Here is a 21,905-nt window from a genome sequence, read left to right on the forward strand (position 1 = left end):
TATAGCCCACTGAGCTATGTAGCTCTTTTTCAGAAGCGACCTGGCCACAAATTATAGTTCAGCAAAGTGGCTTATTATGTTGAAATGTATCGCAGCCGAGTACTCTTAAACGCACGTCGATTCTGAATGTGGAGGGAAAAACCGGAGGACCCGGAGAAAAATCCATGCGACCACGGCGAGAGAGACGTGTAAATTCAAAATATACAGCAGCAGGTGTCAGGGTCGGGATCGAGCCCACGTCCTCCTGCATACCAGGCGAGGTCGTTAACATCCGCAGGAGACTACATGCTTTCTCAGTGATGATTCCGACATTACCCAGCCACAACTTTACTCACTTCATCTTCTCGGCTGCGGGCGCAGATACAGCTGCATGCTTGAGTTGCAAATGCAGTGTGTGCGTGCGTGCATGTGCGTTAGGTATGCGGTTGTGGGAAGCGGTAGAGTAGTGGTTATCGTACTGTGAAAATCAACCCCAGCGTGGGCGCCTCCACATCTTATGCGGATATCAATGCGTGCGTCGAACGAGCGATCTCCACCACTGCCCGCCTGTCCCCCCCCCCCTACCGGCTGCGCCGTCGCCGCAGTACAAGCTGCAGTCATCGGAGGGCCCCTTCCAGGAGACGGACGCCGTGCCCACCACGCGCTACACGGTCGGGGGCCTCAACCCCAACTCGAAGTACGAGATCCAGGTGCTGGCGGTGAACAACATCGGGCGCGGGCCGCCCAGCGCGCCGGCGTTCGCGCGCACGGGCGAGCAGGCGCCGTCGAGCCCTCCGCGCAACGTGCGCGCGCGCATGCTGGGCGCCCCCACCGTCCTGGTGGTGACGTGGGAGGAGCCCGAGGAGCCCAACGGGGTGATCTGCGGCTACCGCGTTTACTACACCGCCGACTCCGTGCAGCCGGCGAGCACGTGGCTCAAGCACAACGTCGACGACAACCTCCTCGCCACCATCGGCGGGCTGCTGCCGGACGCGCTCTACGCCCTGCGCGTGCTCGCGTTCACGTCCGTCGGCGACGGGCCCTTCTCCGGCGAGATCTACATCAAGACCACCATGGGAGGCAAGTAGGAGCACCCGCGCACACGCACGTGCCCGCGCACGTGCCCACGCACGCACTAGGGTTGCCACAGCGTGGCGATGCTATGGCAGGAAAGCGTTTAAAGGCAAAGGTGCAGCACTGCAATTTCTCGTTCTGGTCGAAAGGCCTCCGCTTAAAGGAGGAGATGCCCTGTAGAGGGGAAATGGTGGCCTAGTAGTTTGTTATGCTGGCCAGACGTCTTAGAAGAGGTCGGGGAACTTGCACTTCATCCCACCGCACACACGATCTGGTGATTAACTAACTGTGGTGTACACCTTAATACTGCTGCGTATATGTAAACAAGAATATTGTATATCTTGTGATATCAGGAGATCCACGATAATGAAAACATTCGTTTTGCAAAATATCATCGTATTGCGCTATGAGGCCCAGAACAGGTTCAAATATTCGTCACCAATGTACGTTGAACTTCTTTCGCACCGTACGTGGCCATCCGCGCGAATTGGAGGTGCTCACGGCCAACCGATGTTGGCCGTGGAGCGTAAATCGAACCCGGATTGCCGGGTTCATGGCCCAGCACGCTAACCACTGCGCCACCGTTGCCTCCAGCGGGAGATGCACACACCAACGCACGTATGCAGCAACACGCACGCACCAACGCTCGCACCAACATGCACACACCAACACGCACGCTCGGGCAAGGATGCGCGCGCAGCAGAGGAGGAGGCACGCAGGCGGTCCATTTGCGGCGCAAAGGGTCATTTCTTTTGGTATCTCAAAAGGCATCGGATTAACGTCTCGAGCTGGAGGGAGGAGAGCGCCTCATTCCCCGTCGTCGCCGGGAGGCGCGGGCGACAAACGCGTCGCGCGGTTGGCGCGCGACCGATGCCGAGTCCAAACGGGTGGACAAAAGTGCCGAGCTCCCGCTCGGTGTTAACCTTTGTAAATGTCAGCCACCCCGCTCCCATCGCGGCAGCGGCACCACGATGGCGCGGCGCGGCGAGCATGGACCACTTCTCCCTCGCCCACGTCGCCGCTGTGACAAGCGAGCGCGCGCGAGCGCAAATTGCTCCCTTGGCGTGCGCTTTTGGGTTTCGCGATTGCCACACGAAGGCGTGGGGTTTTTTTTGTTTGTTTCGTTTGATACACGTGCGCGTAAGTGCCGTGGTGTGTAGGGCTAAACGGGGGGGTGAGTGGGGGTAGTGGGGGTCGGGGTCTTTGTTATCCTCGGTGGGGCACGGTCGCGGAATGATAGGCGCGCTGCGCTACGAACCCAGCGACACGGGTTCGATTCCTGCTCACGGCCAACACCGTGACTGATTATCTGAACCTCTTCTGGGCCTCCCCTAGGTTTACTAGGCCTCAAATGAGTACGTGGTGAGATGTGTAAACATCGCCACTCGGGAGACAAAGGCGGCCGGGTGTGTGGTGCTGGCTACCCATCCCCTCGTGTGCCGTGCAGGCCTTTATAGGTGCTTGCACTATCCCCAACAGTCTATTAAGGCTATGGCAGTGGGGGGGGGGGAGAGGTCTTTGTTGTGACACGATTTAAGGGCGTATGAGAGCGTGACATGCATCATTTGTCATGTGGGCTATGTCATTGTGTATTGACTTTGTAAAATGTGTCACGTCTCTGATGCGGCTTCGTGTGTGGTGTTTTTTGTTGTTGTGCCTCTACGTGTGTGGGTGTGTGCATGCACGCAAGTGTGCGCTTGGTGATCGTTAACCGCACTTGCCCCAAAAAACCTGTGAAGGCTATACCGGGGGATGGGGTGGGGGGGCTCTGTATTTGTGTGCTTGCTGGAGTCGTTGTCACCAGCGGTCACCAGCACTGCAACTGCTCACGGCTAACATCAGTGGCGAATATCTGAAGCCGCCCTGGGCTTCCCCTAGGTTAACTCGGCCGTAAATTAGTATCTGGTGCGGTGTGCAAACACCGGCACTGTGGGAGATAAAGACAGCCGAACATCGCTGCAGGCAACACCCTCGCACTCGTTGCGCTGTGCCGGCCTTAATAAGTGCTCGCTAATGGCACTTGCCCTAACATCCTATACAGCGGCAGCTATATGCTGGGTGGTGGTGGTGGTGGTTCTACTTTTGTTCTCTTCTATTTTAAATGATATTTTTTCTGGCCACTGTTTGCAGAAGGGTCTTAACACAAGTAGGTCACTACATGTTCAAATGCGAGTAACCATCGCTTTGGTTTTGTTCACAAGGGTACAAAGAGAGCCCAGCTAAGCACTGGGAACGCCAACCCCTGCGTGGGGTGGCCCAAATGTGGATACAAACCCGCACCATCTGACCCTGTGGCTTCAAATGAACTACGGGGTGTCTCTGATATGTTTTTCCATATGGGTTTTATGGCGTTGGTGTCTTCTGTGTGTTTCACAGTCCTGAACCGATCTGTATAGCATACATATCATGCTCATCGTTAACGCTGCATTGTATGCAGACACGTGTAATGAGACCAGACTTCTCTGGCAATGGCTGTGCTAGATTTGAAGCTTTCGTGACTGCAAGGATTCATACTCTTAGGTTTTTTCGGTAAAGTTACGTAGGTAAAATTTTTTTTAAAATAAAATCACGACGTTTCGGAGGCAACACAAGCTTCCGTCTTCAGGTGGAACCGTCACAGCACGCTTACTTGATACACCAATCGAACTACTCCGATTGCAAACTACTCCGATTGCTAAGGCAGTGCGAGCGATGGGTGTCGTTGAGTTCTTTGTGTTTTCATGTTTATGCCCTGTGCACCACTGCCAAAGCAGGCGTTGACTTTTTTTGCATAATAAATATAAATAAACAGTTCGGAGCAACGGTCCTGCAGTCGCTGTCTCCCCTGCTGGTGGAGAGGCCTCTATTGGCCCCGATGTCTTCGAAGGGATTGGAGTTACCCACACTTTGTCCCACCGCACACAACATAGCCATCGACGAATTATATGGCTGGGTGGACTGCTGTGGGGGGGGGATTTAATAAACTTGCCCATAGCTACAGCTGCCGACCCCGAGACATCGAACCGGCGACCTCTGGATTTCGAGTCGAGTATGCATATACATGAAAATGTAGTCACCGACAGAGGAAAGTGGAAACAGATGACGAAACGTGCAGTGGACACCTACATGGATCGTGCTGATGATGATGATGATAATACTGAACAACTTGCCACAGCAGAATCCCTTCTATGTACGTTGTTCTATAAAATACATTTTTACGTGCTTTTTTTTCTCACAGTTCCTGGCCAGCCGGTGAACCTGAAGGCAGAAGCAGAGTCCGACTCGAGTATTCTGCTGTGCTGGACTCCCCCGCATTATGGCGACATTGCCAGCTACGAGCTGAGCATCCGCCACGGAGACAACAAGGAGGTGTGTGGGTCGTTCCATCGGCCACACTTACAGGGGTCTAATCATCGAGACGCAGACCCTTTCATCAGGTGCACCCTTCGGGGTGCTGTCGTTGTAGAGATGCATGGACCATTCCATCATACACATTCACAGGGGTCCTATCATCACAGAGATACGTGGACTGTTCCATGAGTCACACTTACAAGGGCTCCTATCATCATAGAGATTTGTGGACCATTCCATGAGGCAGAATGAATTATCATTGTGGGTTACACTCATATAGAACTAAAAACTATAAAACAAATGTTATTACCAGGTAAGGCTCAATGAGCTATGTAGCTCTTTTTCAGAAGCCATCTGGCCACAAATGATAGCTCAACGAAGTGGCCTGTCATCATCGCGTGGAAATTGACAGCAGCCAAATACTCTAAACGCGTGATGTTGATTCTAAATGTGGAGGGGAAAACCGGAGGACCCGGAGAAAAATCCATGTGGCCACGGGGAGAACATGCAAACTCCAAATATACAGCAGGCGTCAGGGTCGGGGTCGAACCCACGACCTCCTGTATAGCGGGCGAGGTAGTTAACATCTCGCCATCGTAGCACCGATATGCTGTGCTTATCGGGGTAAACTCGCCCTCACTCTGAGACATTGGCACCACGCTCGCCACGATCTTAAAAACAAGGAATTGATTATTAAACTAAATCACGATCCCGAATCGCAATATTTCATCAAAGCGTGCGGGGAATTATCAAAGTGTACTGATTTAATAAAAGTTAATGTTCAAATTATTGAACCGTCATTTGCCAAACTTATTGTATTCCTGGTGAAAGCTCAAATTACAAATTTGAAAAGTACGTATGAATAAAATGAAAATGTCACATGCCATAACAATGTTTTGTTACCCTGGCCCTCCCGTGCAATAGTAGGCATCTGGTTGAATAATAGATTGATCAATCACGCTATTCTCTATAATTCCCACCGGAATTAGGATAGTGGATCAGTCAGCGCATATGTTTGTGTATAATTCATGGGAAATGTAGTAATATGCATGAAAATGAAATGAGATTTTTTTTTTCTGAGTGTTGAACAAATAGTGACGATTTCAACTCACGTGACTTTACCAAAAGAACCAAAGAGTACGATTTCAACTTGCTCCGTTCGACCCTTGAGGATTGATCAAATGAACGCCACATTGTGAAAAGCCTCCAGTGTTCGTCCTTTGGGTGGAGCCATCCCCCTCCACAGTAATGTGGAATTTCAATTAAACCAATGACTCGCACTATAGAAAGTAATTTATCACCAATCGTTACTCGTTTGAGAGTAAAATCAAGTTTGGGTTTCATTGATGAATAAAGTCCCCAAAGGAGTTCATAGACAGCCTCGACAAGATGATGTTGGGGGTGTGGGGGGAGGGTGACGATGGTGTTGACGACGAGGATCGTCAAAGAAATTGTTTTTAATATGTTTGTTCGTAAAAGTTAACGTCAAAAATCCCTTCTGTCGAACCAACACCAACGTCCACCCGACGTCTAGAAACAACTCGTGTCCTACAGGTGGACGGCAACCGGCGACTGTGAGCTGCAATATAAAATTCGCCGCGCCCACCTAAAAAGCAATTGACAAGTGTGCCCTCGGGGTGTGAGCAATCATCTCAATACCCCCCCACCCGCCCTCTTGTTAACGAGTCTTGCGATTCGGTGAAACTCTGATGGGAAAATTAAGGGCTCTATTATGAATTAATTTAACACGGGAGACCACATATTCAAAACCGAAATGCAATAAAGTGAAGACTGGTGATGACAACAATGATGGTGACGATGACGCCAATGACAATGATGATAACGACGACGATTATGATCATGACAGTGGTGATGATAAGAGGATGTGTGTATGTTGAACCCCGTTCGCACCGTACATGGACCAACCGTGCTAATCGGACAACCGATCATGATGGTGGCAATGACGCCAATGACTACGATGCTGCTGACGATTGACGACGGTGACCGTTGCAGCCTCCGGCTTGGCGTTAATTGCGCGCTGGCCTGCTCGCTAGGAGGTGGTGATGCTGGAGCCCACCATGACGTACCTGCGTGAGGGCCTGCAGCCTGACACCGTCTACCACTTCCAGCTGGCGGCGCGCTCCCAGACCGGGCTGGGGCCCGCCACCTTCACCGTCACGGAGCGCACCATGCAGTCAAGTACGCGCCACGTGCCCCCCTCCCCCCCCGCCCCCCCCGATCGCTCGCCTCCCCCGGGGACGTAGGCCAAGCAGGGATCGCGAGCGGCCCAGCGGCTCGACGGGTCGCGGCGTGCGCTTAAACAGCCGCTATAGCACCCCCCCCACCACCACGTGCTCACGGTGCCAAAGTCAAAGGTTGTACTGGCACACGGATTACTCAGAGTGCACACAAAGTTACCCTGCGATTTAAAATAATATTCAGCCTCAGTCATAGACCGCAACGTGGCAATGTTGCAAATTTGAGCGATTGTTTTCAAAAACAACATTGCACCTCTTTGCAGGTGCAACTGCCGTGCCGCTGTTCTCCGTATATATATCGAAAAACGATTGCAGCACGCGGAACAGTTCCCCCCCCCCCCCTTCATATCACCAAACCAGTTCATCATGTGTGCATACACAACGTGCGTCTGCCGGTGATTTTCGGTGCAACCTTGTTTTGGGAGCCCCACTCCCCTGGTCCAAACGTGCACCTCGTCCCTCTGGGCGCATTCGGGCGTCTCGGCCGCGACCGGGGATGTTGCAAAGTCGCCGTGCCTCCGATGTCCCCCCCCCCCCCCCCACGGGTCTGGATCACGTGCTGCCCCCCCCCACCTCCCCCAATCCTGTGTGGCGCGACTTGGGAGAGTAGGACAGGTTTCGATTGTTTCCTAAATGCCGTGCAAACGGAAGGGGGTTGCCAAAGGTCGGCGTTGATGCTTGAGGGGGGGGGGTGTTGGCTGGAAGGGGAGAGGTGTGAAGAGCGCGAGGAGTCGGGCAGCCGCTAAAAGTTCCCCGGGACCTCCACGCGGCCCCCAGCGTCAACTCTGTCCCCCACGAGCGTTTGCCGAAAATGCCACCCGCGGCGGAGACACGAGGACGGGAGAATCACGCGCAATGCCGTGCGTTTGGTCATACGCGACGTCACCAGGCGTTTTAATTGGCCCAGGGGAGGTATTGTATTGCAGTCCATCATTGTTTGTTTTTTGGGGTGGAAGAGGCATGGTGAGCATGCATGCGGTGTGCCCGCGGGATGGAGATCTTTACTTTTATCGTTATTTAAGTTGTCGGTTTATTTAGCTGTTAAAGGGATATGGATGTTACGGTGGAAGACTTTTTGGATGACTCCACTGAGATACGTTTGGGCGTTTATTGTTGCGAGTGGTGCACTCTGCCACCCTGCCGCTGAATTTGTTATTGTTATTCAAATAATTATTTCACAGCTAACTGGAAGGTTTTAACGGTGATGGCACTTTGCTTGTAATTTCGTTCATCTCTCAAGAAGGTTTTTTCACCGCTAATTTATTTTCGTCCTTAACCGGAGTTTTTTTTTTCTACCACGCCTGCGATGGTTTTAATGTTTTTGTTTTCACGTCACTGGAATTGTAAGGCTTTTGCTTTTCTTTAGGACACAGCGCGGTCGTAGGAGTCTAATCGCGGTGCTAATCGAATGTTCGCAGTCACTAATTCAAGGCGTCTCTGATGTACGTGTGAGAGTGCAACGCTTTCCCGTGCTGCTGCGCTGCGTTGTGTGCGCTCCGTGACCCCCCCCCACTGCAATGTCCTTCGCGCTGAATTTACGCGTTTGGATTACAGGTGTGGGTGTACGAGAGGCTCAGCTTTAACAAAAAAGTTGAGCCCCCCCAGACCTGCAGGATGAGTCATCCAAACATTGACTAACTTGTACTTTTCACCCCCTAGGTCATTAACATCGTGTTCATATTTTACTAACCAAAGAAAGCTGCTCGCGTTTGTTTGCAGTGGTTTCAGATGTTGCCCCCCATTACCATGACTCACGGTGACCCCTCCCTCTCCATAAACCCTCCCCCCTCACACCTCCCCCCGTCACCTCCACCACAATCCCAACCCGACCCACAGCCCCCTCCGCACCCCCACAAAACACGGCGTGCGTGGCCCTGAGCTCCAGCAGCCTGCTGGTCAGCTGGGAGCCGCCACCCGCACACAGCCGGCACGGCACCATCACGGGGTACACGGTTGCCTACAGGGCACTGCCCAGCCAAGGCGCGGCGCACGCACCCGACAGAGACGCACCGCACACAGACGCAGACGCCGATGAGTCGGGGAGGAGGGACGACGACGAAGGGGAGGAAGGGGACGAAGCGCACGGCACGGGAGGGCGGCCGAGCGGTGGGGGTGGCTGGCGCCAGACGCCGTGGCAGCCCGAGGACCGGAGGAGCGTGAAGCTGCACGGGCTGACCAAGTGGGCCCCGTACGAGGTGACGGTGCGGGCCCACACAGTGGTTGGCCCGGGGCCCCCATCAATGCCCATCCAGGCACGCACACTCGAGGATGGTACGTCAAGGTGGGGGGGGGGCCCTTCTGTTCTGAGCCGGCCCCTGCCGCAGCCACTCCGCCTCACACCGTAGCCGTGGCGGCCGGACCGACACTCTAACGTGGCTCTTGAGTGTTTTCCCTCCTAATCTTGGTGTCTTTGCAGCTAACGGTTGTGCCTGGCCCGAGTCCTTCTCTGCCGACTTTCTGCACTGCTCTCTCGTGTTCTCTCCGGTGCTCCACGCCGCTGCGCTGAGCGGTTTTCCGATTCCCGTTCCGTTTTCTGACCTCGACCGCTCAAAAAGAGCATCCGCTGAGCCAGACTGAACCCTTCACAGCTCCCTGCGGCGGTGGTCACTGACGCTCCGTGCCCTGTCGCCTCACTCCACAGGCTTCCTGCTCACCTTCTCTGATCGATTCCCTGTTGAATCTCAAGTGTACGTTCTGCTGCTGCTGCTGCTGTTTTTGTGCATGTGCGTGTCTGTGTGTGTCTGTGAGTCTCTTTGAGTCTCTTTGTCGGTGGCGCGTGTGTGTAGCGGGGAGCGGCGGTGTAGCGGTTAGCACACTGCGCTGTGAACCTGGTGACCCGAGTTTGATTCCCGCTCACGACCAATCCCGGTGACGATTATCTGAACCACACCTGGGGCCTTCCCTAGGTTTAATCAGCATCAAATGAGTACCTGGCGCAATGTGGAAACGTTGCCACCAGGGAGACAAAGGTTGCCCGGCGTGCCGCTGGTCACGCACCTTCTCGTGTGCCATGCCGGCCTTCATAGGTGCTCGCTAACACACACTTGCCCCAACGGTCTGTTAAAGGCTACACGGGGAATCTTTGCCCTTTGTGCGTCTCTCTGTGTGCGTGTTGTGCGGTGCTCTTGACAACAACTTTGTGAATGGCGGTGTTTGCGGCTGTGGCTGCGGTTGCGGGTGTGTGAGCTCGTCGTTGTGTGTGCGCGTGTTAATGGACTCGTGTGCTCCGATTCTCACCCGGCCCCTATTCACCGGGGAGTTGTCGTCCTCCGCCTATTTTTCCGCTGCGACGGCACTTTCTATTTTTTGCTTCCCTCGACGGTGGTGGGGTTTGGTGGTGGTGGTGGTTGTGGTGGCGACTCCGAGGGGAAGATCTGTTTTATTCGATAGCTCCTCCCTCTCCGAGCACTCGTGCTCCAAAGTGGACATTTGAGCAGGATGGAAGTCCGCGTGCCGTTATCGCACCGCAGCCCTAGCGTTGGGCCGTTCCGTTATTGATTAGCCTTCCGAGTGATGGGATTTCCTCACCATCTTCAGCCAAACGCCCACCACCCCCACTGCTGTCATCTCAGACGGCGCAGCGCTCTCTCCCCGCTCGTATCTGATCCGTCCCATTTCCCCCTTCTCGCTCTCCTCCACAATAGCATACTTCTTCTTCTTTCAGACGTCGAGGGGGAGTTGATCGCCGGCGTTTATACGTCGGTGTCGAAGGTTGAGCGAACGAGCCCGTTGTGCGGACGGCTTCCGGATCGGAGCTGATGGAACATCGAAAGAGTTGCTGCCAGTAGAGTTAGCACGTGTGTTTGATTCATGACGCAGGGAAGACTCGCCCGAGTCTCGCGACTTTCCTTTCAGGAGGGGTACCCCACCGCCAAGTGGGGGTGGGGCGGGGGCAATGACTTCTGTGTTCAAGTTCAACTGAAGCAATATGCGGGTAATATTTAACATTTGGCAAATTTGGACGACGACGACGCCGGCACGCAACGGGCTCTTCCACTTGTGTGAACGATGCCGGGGGATCTCTAACGTCCCCTGTGAAGCAGGCGCCACGTATATATTCTGGTGAATGCACCCCCGCAGTAATGACCAGGGCGGTGGTAAACACCCTACCGCAAGGCCGCATGATCACTCCCTGAAGCGGCCGGTGCCGATACTATGCGGTCAGTTTACTAAACTATTTATCATTTTTACCGGGTAAGCCCCACTGAGCTAATATCGCTCTTGTTCAGAAACGACCTGGTCACAAATGATAGCTCAAACGAAGTGGCTCGTCATGTCGAAATTTATAGCAGCCAAATACTCTAAATGCATATTTAAAAATAGTAGAGGGGAAAACCGGAGGAACCATAGAAAAATCCAGGTGACTATAGGGAGTGAAAACATGCAAACTCAAAATATACAGCAGGCATCGGGGTCAGGATTAAACCCACGACCTCCTGTATACCAGGCGAGGTAGTTAACATCTCGCTACCGTGGCGTCAGTGGTCTGAGATGTAGACCGATACAGAGTGTCATAGACTGACAAGTAGACCTCTAGCCTCGCACGCAGCCTCGTAGACTTGCGTAGCCTCAGACACTCTTTCGCGCGGTGGCGAGTTGACTGTCAATGTTTACGCGTTGACATCGAGGGTGGTGAGTGAGCCGGTGGACGGCTTACGGACAAGGCCGGCGAGAATCTAAAATGTTGCTGGCGATGACAATGATACCTCAAAACAGAAGATTAATTTGTTTGCTTTGCCCGTGATGCAGCAGGCACTCGGCACAGCACTTGCCACAACTCACTCGTGTCTTCATTCTTTCTTCTACCTTCTCTCTTCTCTCTCCTCTTCGCTCTGAAATTCTCGGCCGGCCGGAGCACCGTCTATTATTACTTGAATTTGCTGCTGCTGCACTGTGCGTCCTGCCCCGAAACAAAAATTTTCATTGCAGATGCAAGACCTATTCCATTCACATTTCATATGAACACGTACTTTTGCAGTTTAACAATCGGCGAATGCAAGCCTTAGCGCTGGGCAATCTCTGGCAATTAGATCACCATCAGAACTGAAGCTCCCACCCCACCGGCCTTTCTTGGGGGTGCTTTGCCGCATTAAAGAAAAACCTGCCTTTTGCCGGCCATTAACAACACCATCGAAACTATCGGATTTTCATCTGTAAGTATTTTTGCAATGACGATGAAAAAAACAAATTGGAAACTAAACCACTTTGTTGAACTAACCGAATTTTTTGCTCAAGTTTTCAACATTTTATGTTTTTCATGTTTTATCCTCCTCCGTATATGAGCAAGGTTAATTTACATTTTTATTAATAATGCTGTATAAATAGCTTATATATATTAAAAAAAATAACACTCTTGTGCCAAATGATAATTGACGTGGCTCTGGCATGACCGCCCACGCCGACTTTAGCTGTGAAATCATTTTCGTCCTCATCGGGTTCATTTTCCTCGTCTGCATTTCTAACGGTCGCCCTTTGCTTGAGTGCCCCGTGTGCCACCCGAGTTTCCACCGCGGAGCTCCGCAAGGGGTCGTGGGCCGCAACGCGCATCGACCATTTTAGTGTCCGACCCTGAGGTGCGGAAGACCCGCGCAAAAAACATGTGCCCGCTCAGCGCTACCGCGGGGACAGATGCCCACCGAGACGGCCGCTGGGAGTTCAGTCGGCACGTGGGGCACTGTGCACACGCATCTGGGCGGCGCGGGCCTCGAAGATGAAATCCTCCGCGCAAGAAACGTCGCCTCCCCCGCCACTCGTTCGCCAATTCTATTGACGCCGTTTGTTGCCGCCCGATTCGCGTGTTGAGCCTTTTGAGGCCTCTGGTCAGGAAACGTGATTTTTTAAAAAACGTCGATTTGGAGGTTAGCGCGAAGGGAGGAGGTGGGGGGGTGGTGGATGGAGGCAGCCTTTCGCTGAGCTCACTCGTACCTCGCCGCGGCCTTCCCAATGACCGGCCTCTCGACCCATTTGCACTTTTTCAAACTCCCACGTGCATGGCCTTTCACACTTTTTACCTTTCAGCGCCGATGAGAGGCAGCAAGGGGGGGAGGGCGGTGGTTGATCGATGCACACATCCGTATGGCTGTAGTCGCGCCCTAGGCTCGCACATCTCCTCCTCATGCATGCATGCGTGTCTCTCTGTGTTTATTTAACGGCTCTTGCTGGCCAATTTGGTCGGCTGTAAAACTGCTCCGGCTCACTGTGAGAAACTTCATCCTCTGCCATGGCTTCGCTCACCTTGGACGCTATCGCCAAAGTTCTGGGTCATTGTACGGAGGGAGAGGAAGACTGAAAGAAGCAATGAGACCCAGCGGTGCACATGTAGTATTATTTGTACCAAAGAACATGGCGTTAATGTATAATTATTATTATAAAACGGAATGTGTGTATGATTAAGTGTAACACTTGCTGTCAGGAAACCTCACATTTCCTCTGATCGACCCAATTTCAACACGGCTCGCATGGTTTGTCCACTGGCCACTGACATTGTGCCGAGCTTATTTCGGCCAACAAGTAAGATTGTTCCGATTCAGCAAGAGGGCTTCGGGGCTTGGAGGCTCAAAGTAGAGGCCATTAAAGAGACGCAAACAGTGCATGCGTTTCATTAGCCGGCAGATAAAACCATCACGCGCTTTGTGGGGAACCGCACTTTTCTTTTCTTTGTAGGAGTGGTGGTGGGGGGAAGGGCAAAAGTTTGGAATTTTCTTCCAAATTACATTTCCCCGTCAAGTATAAATGACCTGGCCGTTTGGCCCGTACACAACCCGTTTCCTGATGGGGGGGGGGGGGGGCAGCTCGTTAAACTGGAAAGTCACCCAGTGAACCGCAGAACGTCGATAGCTCTCGATCGACGGACCCTTTGAAAGTCGCTGTCACGTCGCGAGACCGTTCTCAAACGATGAGAAGAAGAAGAAGAAGAAGAAAAACAAACCTGTCGTAGCAGAATAAAAGTACTGGATGGAAAACTATGCGTTTCAAACACCGCTCAGGATGTGTTAAACTGCAACGTTTACCAAGTATTGTACGTGTGTACGTTGAACTTTTTTCGCACCGTACATTCACAACCGTGCTTAATCGTAGGCGCGGGGGAAGGATAACAAACTGAACACAAAAGCAGTTCCAATTGAATTGTTCATATATCCTTAATAATTACCGGGAAATGCTACTAAAACTGTGTAACTTCCTTTTCCCAGTTTAACACATAAGCTTTCACGACCAATTTAATTCACAATCCTTGTCCCAGTTTCCTACTCTGGATGTACTTGCATTAGGCTGTTGGCCACCGCCACGTGGGTTTGTTCCTCTAAAAGTTGGTGCATGCTGCGCTAGATTTGCCGCACGGTCGCTTCAACCAAATTTCCTCACGAGGAAAAAAAAAAACGACAAGTCACGAAAATCTCACGACAACAAAAGTGGTCAAATTGGGCAACACCACCACCTCCCAACTCTTTAACCGAGCCTACCCGCCCGCCCGTCCGCCCGTCCGCGCCACCCCTGCCCCCGCCCCCCAGTGCCGAGCGGACCGCCACGGCGCGTGGAGCTGGAGACGGTGAACTCGACGACGGTGCGCGTCACGTGGCGAACGCCCACGGCGGGCCGCCAGCACGGGCAGGTGCGCGGCTACCAGGTGCACTACTCCCGCGTGGAGGCCGGGCAGCCACAGGGGGCACCCGCCGTGCGCGACCTCATGCTCTCCGACAAGCAGGTGAGGGCGGCTCCCGGCCGGGCCAAGGGGCTTTGCTGCGTCGTCGGTTATCGTCGTCGTTGTCGTCATCCTCGTCAGCGGTTGCGACGTGTCGTGTTGGACTTCCTTCGCAACCGTGCGGAGCCAACCGCGCTAATTGGAGGCGCGGGGGAAGGAGTGTTCAATCGAGATGATTTAAAAATGCATGGCTACAGTGGTGTCCTAACATCGTAAAGGAAGGGCGTTTGACAACGGCAGCAGCGTCGTCGGCAGTAATAACAACAGTAGGAGCATCAGCATTATTATCATCTGCAGCAGCATCAACAGCAGCATCGTCAGTATCAGCCATGATCTATTGACAGCTGGATGAAGGCCTCACCAAGTCGCCGCCATCTCTCACCGCCTCACGAATGCCGTGGTCCATTTTGCATCTGCACGTGAGCTGATTTAATCCTGGTGTATTTTGGTCGAGAATAACAAAAGCGTATTTACAGGGTCATGGCCTCCTCCGCACCCCCCCCCCCCCCCCCGCTTTCAAGGGGTTTGGTTTGATTGTACAGAACCCACCCTGGTTAGTGCAGGTCAGTGAAGGGGAGAGGCATGGAGGTGCTTCAGAGATATCCATTTTGTCAGTGGGTTCTAACATGGTTATGAATAAATTTCATGTAAATCAGTATGAGATGGAAAACGGAATTTTGTTTATTTTACCAGGTAAACCCCACTGAGCTATATAGCTCCTTTTCAGCAGAGACCTGGCTATCACAAATTATAGCTCAACAAAGTCCCTTATCACGTGGAAATGTAACGCGGCCGCCAAACACTCCAAACGCACACGTTGATTTTAAATGCGCAAGGAAAAACCGGAGGACCCGGAGAAAAAAATCCACGCGACCTCTGGGAGAAAGGCACGCAAACTCCAAATATACAGCAGGCATTCGGGTCGGGATCAAACCCACGGCCTCCTGTATACCAGGCGAGGTAGTTAACATCTCGCCACTCTGCGACTGCGTGATGCTGCCACCGTGGGTAGCACGGTGGGTCGACAATCCAGAGGTCACCGGTTCAATTCGATTTCCCCACACAGCAGTAGAAACAATGGGGTGGTGAGTTCCTTGTGTCACCCTCCACCTCTCTTCACCCGGCAGTGTCAATGGGTTACACTGCAGTGAATCGTGTGGCAGTTGTGTAAGCGAGTAATTTCAGTGCTGCACCATTACCTTTCACCGTATGTTTATGTATGCATATGCACGCATGCATCTCTTCGTGTATTAACCGTGGCATTTTATCTCTCGTTGCTTGTGTGCAGCTGGAAATGGATGACTCGGCTGACTACGTAAGTAGCTCACGTGAAGAGGGGTACATTGTGTGTGTGCTTTCTCAGTGGCTTGCGGCAGGGAGCATGCCAGTCGAGTTTCGTTAGCATGAGTAAATATATTTGGCTCACAGTTTATTCTGTCGCGTATATATATACGGTATGTTCTGTACAATACCATAGTAGTGCCAGGAAGCAATATTTGGCGTGAATCCAACTAACAGAATGGGTACAAAACTTTAGACTTCCCTTGCGAAGGGGATTGTAATAGCACAGGCAAGGTCTGCTGTCTGTGTAGGCACAGATAAATGGAATCTGAGAACCTGTAAACAGAATGAGCCTCAGATTAACTGTGCTGTACACGTTTGCAGAGAATGCTGTGGCTGGGAACGTGGTACCAGGTTTGTGTCAACGGTTGATAGATATTCTCTCATATTCTTGGTTCTTTTCAAATTTTCAAATTTTCTTTCTGCGGATTTCACACCTGATGATGATTGCTTGTGTTGCAGTCGAAACGTCGTGAGAATTTTTATTGTTTTATATTTTTATTATTTTATTATTTCCCTTCTACGTGACTTTACCGTAAGAATATGAATCCCTGCAGTCACGAAAGCTTTAAATCAGATATTCTCTCTGTCTCACCTGAACACGGTTGCTTGTGTTGCGATCGAAACGTCGTGATCTATTATTTTTTCTACCTACGTGACTTTACCGAAAGAACCAAAGAGTACAGTAATGGATACCCATTGTAATTTATACCGCCACCTTCCCGGTCTTCGCACCCGATTGGCTCACGAGTGACGCCATCACACTTATTCCCTCTATTTGAGACCGAAACAGAAGGATTTCTCCACAACTCTGGCTGTCGCCTGATGAGGCTGGTTGCAATGACTGGCGACACGTAGTACTCTAGGTGTAAATGTTGTGGGTTCACTCTCCCAACACACCGGTGTGCTGAACTAGTAACGAATTGCCATGTTGTGGTTTACGTGACAAACCTCATTAATTGGCTGTGACTGGTGGCGGCGGGTTTAACGACACATTTATATTTACGCGATCTAACCCAAAAAAAATAACTTATGGATGATATTGGTCGCGAAAGCCCTACTACTGCTACTACGTGTTAACTCACCCCTTCAAACGTTCGGCGTGGGAGTCACCAGTTCCTCAATCCTGGCGGCACGCAGTGCGATATGGACGACGATGCGAAGCCAAGCATCGCCGGCGTTTATAAAATTCCGTTACACGTGTCTTTGTGACCCGGGCAATCAGCATGCAGACGAAGTCGGCGATATTTTATTCATGGGTTTTAGTTATGGCAGACACGTGAGCGATTGATACGGACGAGGAACGAAAGCTTGGAGGTCTTTTGGAGGTCTAGGATTTGTGGTTTTCCTAATGACCCTGGCAGCCCCTCGTACAAACTAATGAGTCCTATGATCTGTAATGGCAACCGCCACTTAGTCTTAGAGTTTTGGAGAGAACAAGCTCACAGGGCTTGGCCGTGCCTCGGTAATTTCGAGCCGGAGGAGCGCTTGATTTCTCATGGGGCCAAAAACTAGAGGGAAGGACAAAAGAGGGTGGATGATGATTGTGCTTATGGAAGCAAGCTCGTAGGGGTGGTTTTAGAAAGCTGCGCCTGCTGTGGAGTGAACTTACTGGGCAATCGTTGAGTTAATGTATAAATACTCACTCACCGTAGTGGAACATCGCGAGTAATACATTACAAACAACTGCGTTGGTGTTCGCGGTTGTGCTGTGTAGCAGCCACACGATGTGGTTTCGGGACGTGCCATGTGTTGATCGGCACGCGGGTTACAACTATAAACTAGAAAAAATAACTTTTATTTTACCAGGTAAGGCCCACTGAGCTATATAACGAACAAATAACTGTGTGTTTTTTACTTTATTTAGGTATTCATTTGTTTTATATGCTAAGTAGTGGGATTTTGTTTTTGTCTTATCTGTGTATGGAACGAGGTAATTGATTCAGTGAGATACAATTGCATGAATGATGCTGCTATAAAATGACGTTATTACATAGCTGGTTTTCAGAAGCGACATGGCTATCACAAATGATAGTTCAACGAAGTGGATTATCGTCGTGGGGAAATTTAGAGCAGCCAAACACTCTGAACGCGTGATGTTGATTCTAAATTGTGGAGGGAAAAGAACGGAGGACCCGGAGAAAAATCCACGCGACCACAGGGAGAGAGAGACACGCAAACTCCAAGTATGCAACAGGCATCAGAGTCGGGAGTGGGCACAGTGTAGAGTGTCCCACTGAGTGCCACGTGACTTCAATCACCTCCCCGTTTGCGTATTCGAAGTAATCGGCTGTCTGGGGCTGATCAGGACTCACTTCCCCTGGGTTTTGGTGGCACGCGAGCGGTAATGACGGCGAATCACGGTCGCCCTCGTCGCGCCCGCTCGCTGACAGATGACAGGCCCCATCAAATAAACAAACCTGCTGGTTTGCCACGGCCAGAAGACAGAGACCAAGCAACAACAAAACACGTCACGACACAAGACAAGGATATGAGGACAACTCGAGGGGTAGAGACGCGTCGCACCGAAAATAACCGCGTTGTCTTTTCGCTGAACAAAAGCTGAACAGTTGCGCAAAGCAGTGCGGAGAGCTGCCCGCTTGCAATTACATTGAGAGAGATGAGGGAACGCATCGATTACACTGGTCAACACACTTTTTCTGGCATAAGGTATTCTAACGGGTTTAAGGTAATTTTGGGGTGCTGATTCCAAATCTGGCATCAGTTTTTGTCTATCACATCAGGTTTTTGAGATATCAAATATTGCATTTTCAATCAAAACTGCACAAGAAAAATATTAAATAAATGTGGATATCTACATAAAATGATATTATAAACACACTATCCTAAAATACAGCACCATATTTTAACATTAAAGCAGTCACTGACTCGCAACAACTTGCAATAATAAGTGAGTTAATTTCGGGTAAAATCAATGAAAATGGGGTATGCCGATAGCATAAAAATGAGATTTGATAAGGCAAATCTGAGATCAGATTTGGAATCAGCACCCTGAAATTAGCCTAGAACAGCTGCAAAAGTCCAGGCCAGAATTTTTTTTTTTGACCAGTGTTATAGAATGCACGCGGGCCAATGATCCCATTCAAATTGCTAAGAAAAGTCAGTGCACTTGTTTCGGGATGCGTCGTTAGAAGGGATTTTAGACGGTGGTCGAGAACAATAACGGAATGGCAGCCAAGGGATGGAACACGTTCGAGAAGACATCCACCGATGAGATGAGGCGATGTCAGTTTGTATAAAAAAAAATTCAGTAAGTTTGTGCGCAGGTGCTTGGCAGATTATTACATCGCAGTATCATGAGACATACTGTCAACTTGGGGAGGGCTTCATCCAGCAGTGGATTGAACATGGTTGATGATGTTGATTAAAGAAAAGCTTGGCAGCGACAGAAGTTAAGCTGCGTTTCAAATTTCACATTTGACTGCAGTGGCTGCGATTATGGGTGTGTTTTTGTGTTGCTCATTATGGGTGTGTTAATTAAATCGGTGCATGTCGTGTGAAGGATGGATTAAACATTTGCAGAGCTGATTGCTAAAAAAAGGTTACATTGTTAGGCCTCATTTGAAGCGTGATGTGCATAGCACCAATCGTAGCATCTTAAATATAGACGGCTGTGAGCGAGTGAATGAGTGACTGATATTTTTTCTATAAGGGGTAGAAATGTTATATTTAGCACGAATATAGTTGGGTCCACAATTATAACTGGAGACGTTTGGAAATTCCGATTTTGGATTTTTGGGCCCTGGAAGAAAAATTGCGGGGCACATTTTTTTTCCAACATTTTTTTTTATTTGGCCACCCAAGTTAAAATTACGATGGCGTGGCGGCCGAGAAATGGAATGCCTCCAAAGAGTGTTCCCCGTGGAGACGGAGCAGTGGAATCGTGAGAGATGTTGGCAGCTTGTGTGGAAGCCTTCATCCAGCAGTTGATAGATCATGGCTGATGACGATGACTAACTGTTGCGCCGCTAACACTTTATACCGCCGATGCGTTTAACCTGAATCTCGGGGCACATTTGGTATTTTGTTCTACAGCTATTTTTTTCTTTCGTCTACCTCTATTGCAAAATCAATATATATATTTGGTGAGGAAATGTCACACACTACCGTTGTAATGGTGGCATTATTATTGTACACGAGGACAGGTCCAAAGGTGCTCATTGCACTTGCCATTAATGGCCCCTTAAAGTGGACCGTTGCACGCCGTTGCTTTACGACGCCCGGGCGAGGTCACGTGCCCCGGCAGGTTGTATCCCGGGAAAGAGAAGCGTCATATCTCGTCAATATTTTGCCGGAGCGCTGTGCAAACATGCGGTGCGTGAGGAAGCCCTGCCGCTCAGCTTCGATCTTGTGCTCCGGGCTTTTATGGTTGTCATTAAATGCGCTCTCTTCGCCAGTTCAACACAGGTTATTGAGCTGTTGAGGGGGGTGGCTTGCCAGCTAAGCGTTGTGGCGCTTTGTGAATGCGGCGCGGCGTGGCGCAGCCCGGGGCTGGACGGGGCGCCGCGTCGGATGAGTCCAGAGCAGCACGCAGCCCTTGGAGGGGAGGGACACGGGGATGGCTCGGCTCAAAGTGCCAAACTTAGGCACCCTAATGAGACAACTTGGCACGGCGGTAGTGTGCCGTGTGACATAGCAACACGACAAGCGAGGCTGATTAAAACATTTTCCCGTTCTTTTTACCTGTTCCTCTTTTTCTCTATTTTTATTTTAATTGAGACGCTCTTTTTTGCGTGTGTTTCACGCGCGTGGCGAATGCTTTAAGTTTGCGAAATAGACGGGTACATTTTTGAACTTTTATTACACTGCAGACCTGAACAGAATTGTATTTTATATATAGACAGATAGATTTGTGTTTGTGTGTGTGTGTATGTGTGTGGCAGGCACTGCAAAAACCTGGCTGGCCGTTGGGTTCCGAAATGTTTAGGGTAATTTATTCAGCCGGTTTGTGCCATGTCCCCAAGGGGGGTGGGTTGGGGGGGGGGGGTTCTTTCTTCCTCGCTCCCCGTTGATTTATGCAGGGTCCTTATTAGTGACTCAGCCTCAGCCAACAGAGCCAAGGCTGTCTCAGGGGAGCTCCGGGCTCGGGGAGTTTCATACCTGACAACACGTTCACACCCCCCCCCCCTCTCGCCTTCACCCACTAGGGATTGGTACGATCCGGTCAGTGTCTCAGCAGGCGGCCTTCATTCGGGGTCACACCTCAATATATTGACGCAGGCTGCCGCTGTGGCCTCCTGACCCAGCGTAAGCGGCGGCTCCCATTGGCCGAGAGGGCCTTTGAGACTTTGTTGTGAATGGCTGTATGCAAATATGATTATTAAAATTTGGCAATGTAAATGACCCTCACTTATAGGGGGTTATACAAACGTTTTAAGTGGGTTGGTTTTGCCAGGAGCATTGGTTTTTAACAAGGTGATCCCTGGACCAGTTTTTGACCCAGCCATGTCTCATCGGCAGAATTTGGCCTGTGATACCATTAATGCCCTTTTGGGATCCATGAAAATCCCACTGAATGGCAAGAACATTTTTCAAGAGGGCCGGGTACATTGGGATGTTTTTCCAATTCCATCTATGGGACCTTTTTTCCAGTGGCAAGACAATGAAACAGGTGTTAAGATGTTCGAAAACCAAAGAGATATGTTTCCATTGTCAAATTCCATTAACGAGAGATTGGCTTATATATTCAGCCGGATATATATATATCGTTTCATGGTGTGTATTTTATACGCAATCATGAAATGTATATGGCACAATGTACTTTTGGTAGGAGCAGTTGTGCAGTGGTTAGCACACTGCGTTGTGAACCCAAATGGCCCACTTCGATTCCCAGCCATGGCTTAATATCTCTGGCGAGTGATCGTTGAGCCAGCGGTGGACCTCCCTTCACCAGACCACACTGACCAGCATGGTGAAGTATGGACAAACCACCATATGATAGCTATAACATAAGGGAGCACTCGTCCAGAAATGGATTAACATGGCATTAAAAACGTAATTTATTTACCTGGCCAAATCCTCACTGAGTCTCAATACCCTTTTATGGAAGGCCTGATGGATAAGTTTGCACAATGCAATTTGAATGAGTGCTTTGCTTGTAATATATAATACCTTTTTAATACCTGTATAAACACCAGTCCTTCTTTCATGGCAGTTTGGAGAGATTATCAAGCTTGTAAATACCCTATTCTTCCCCTGTTTTG

General features: G+C 50.7%; 1 protein-coding gene across 2 annotated transcripts in view; it reads left to right on the forward strand.

The window, feature by feature from the left end:
* Positions 1 to 21,905, forward strand: part of LOC133351908 (receptor-type tyrosine-protein phosphatase delta-like) — a 440,533-nt gene that overhangs the window by 347,855 nt on the left and 70,773 nt on the right. For both annotated transcript variants that reach the window (XM_061567497.1, XM_061567498.1), the window contains 6 exons: positions 585 to 1,059; positions 4,271 to 4,401; positions 6,438 to 6,582; positions 8,478 to 8,912; positions 14,150 to 14,343; positions 15,629 to 15,655. In XM_061567497.1, the coding sequence (XP_061423481.1) occupies positions 585 to 1,059; positions 4,271 to 4,401; positions 6,438 to 6,582; positions 8,478 to 8,912; positions 14,150 to 14,343; positions 15,629 to 15,655 (1,407 nt within the window). The remainder of the gene's footprint in view (positions 1 to 584; positions 1,060 to 4,270; positions 4,402 to 6,437; positions 6,583 to 8,477; positions 8,913 to 14,149; positions 14,344 to 15,628; positions 15,656 to 21,905) is intronic.

Source organism: Lethenteron reissneri, chromosome 39 (assembly GCF_015708825.2).
Source record: "Lethenteron reissneri isolate LAM-NWPU_2019-01 chromosome 39, ASM1570882v1, whole genome shotgun sequence".
In the NCBI taxonomy this organism is placed as follows: domain Eukaryota; kingdom Metazoa; phylum Chordata; class Hyperoartia; order Petromyzontiformes; family Petromyzontidae; genus Lethenteron; species Lethenteron reissneri.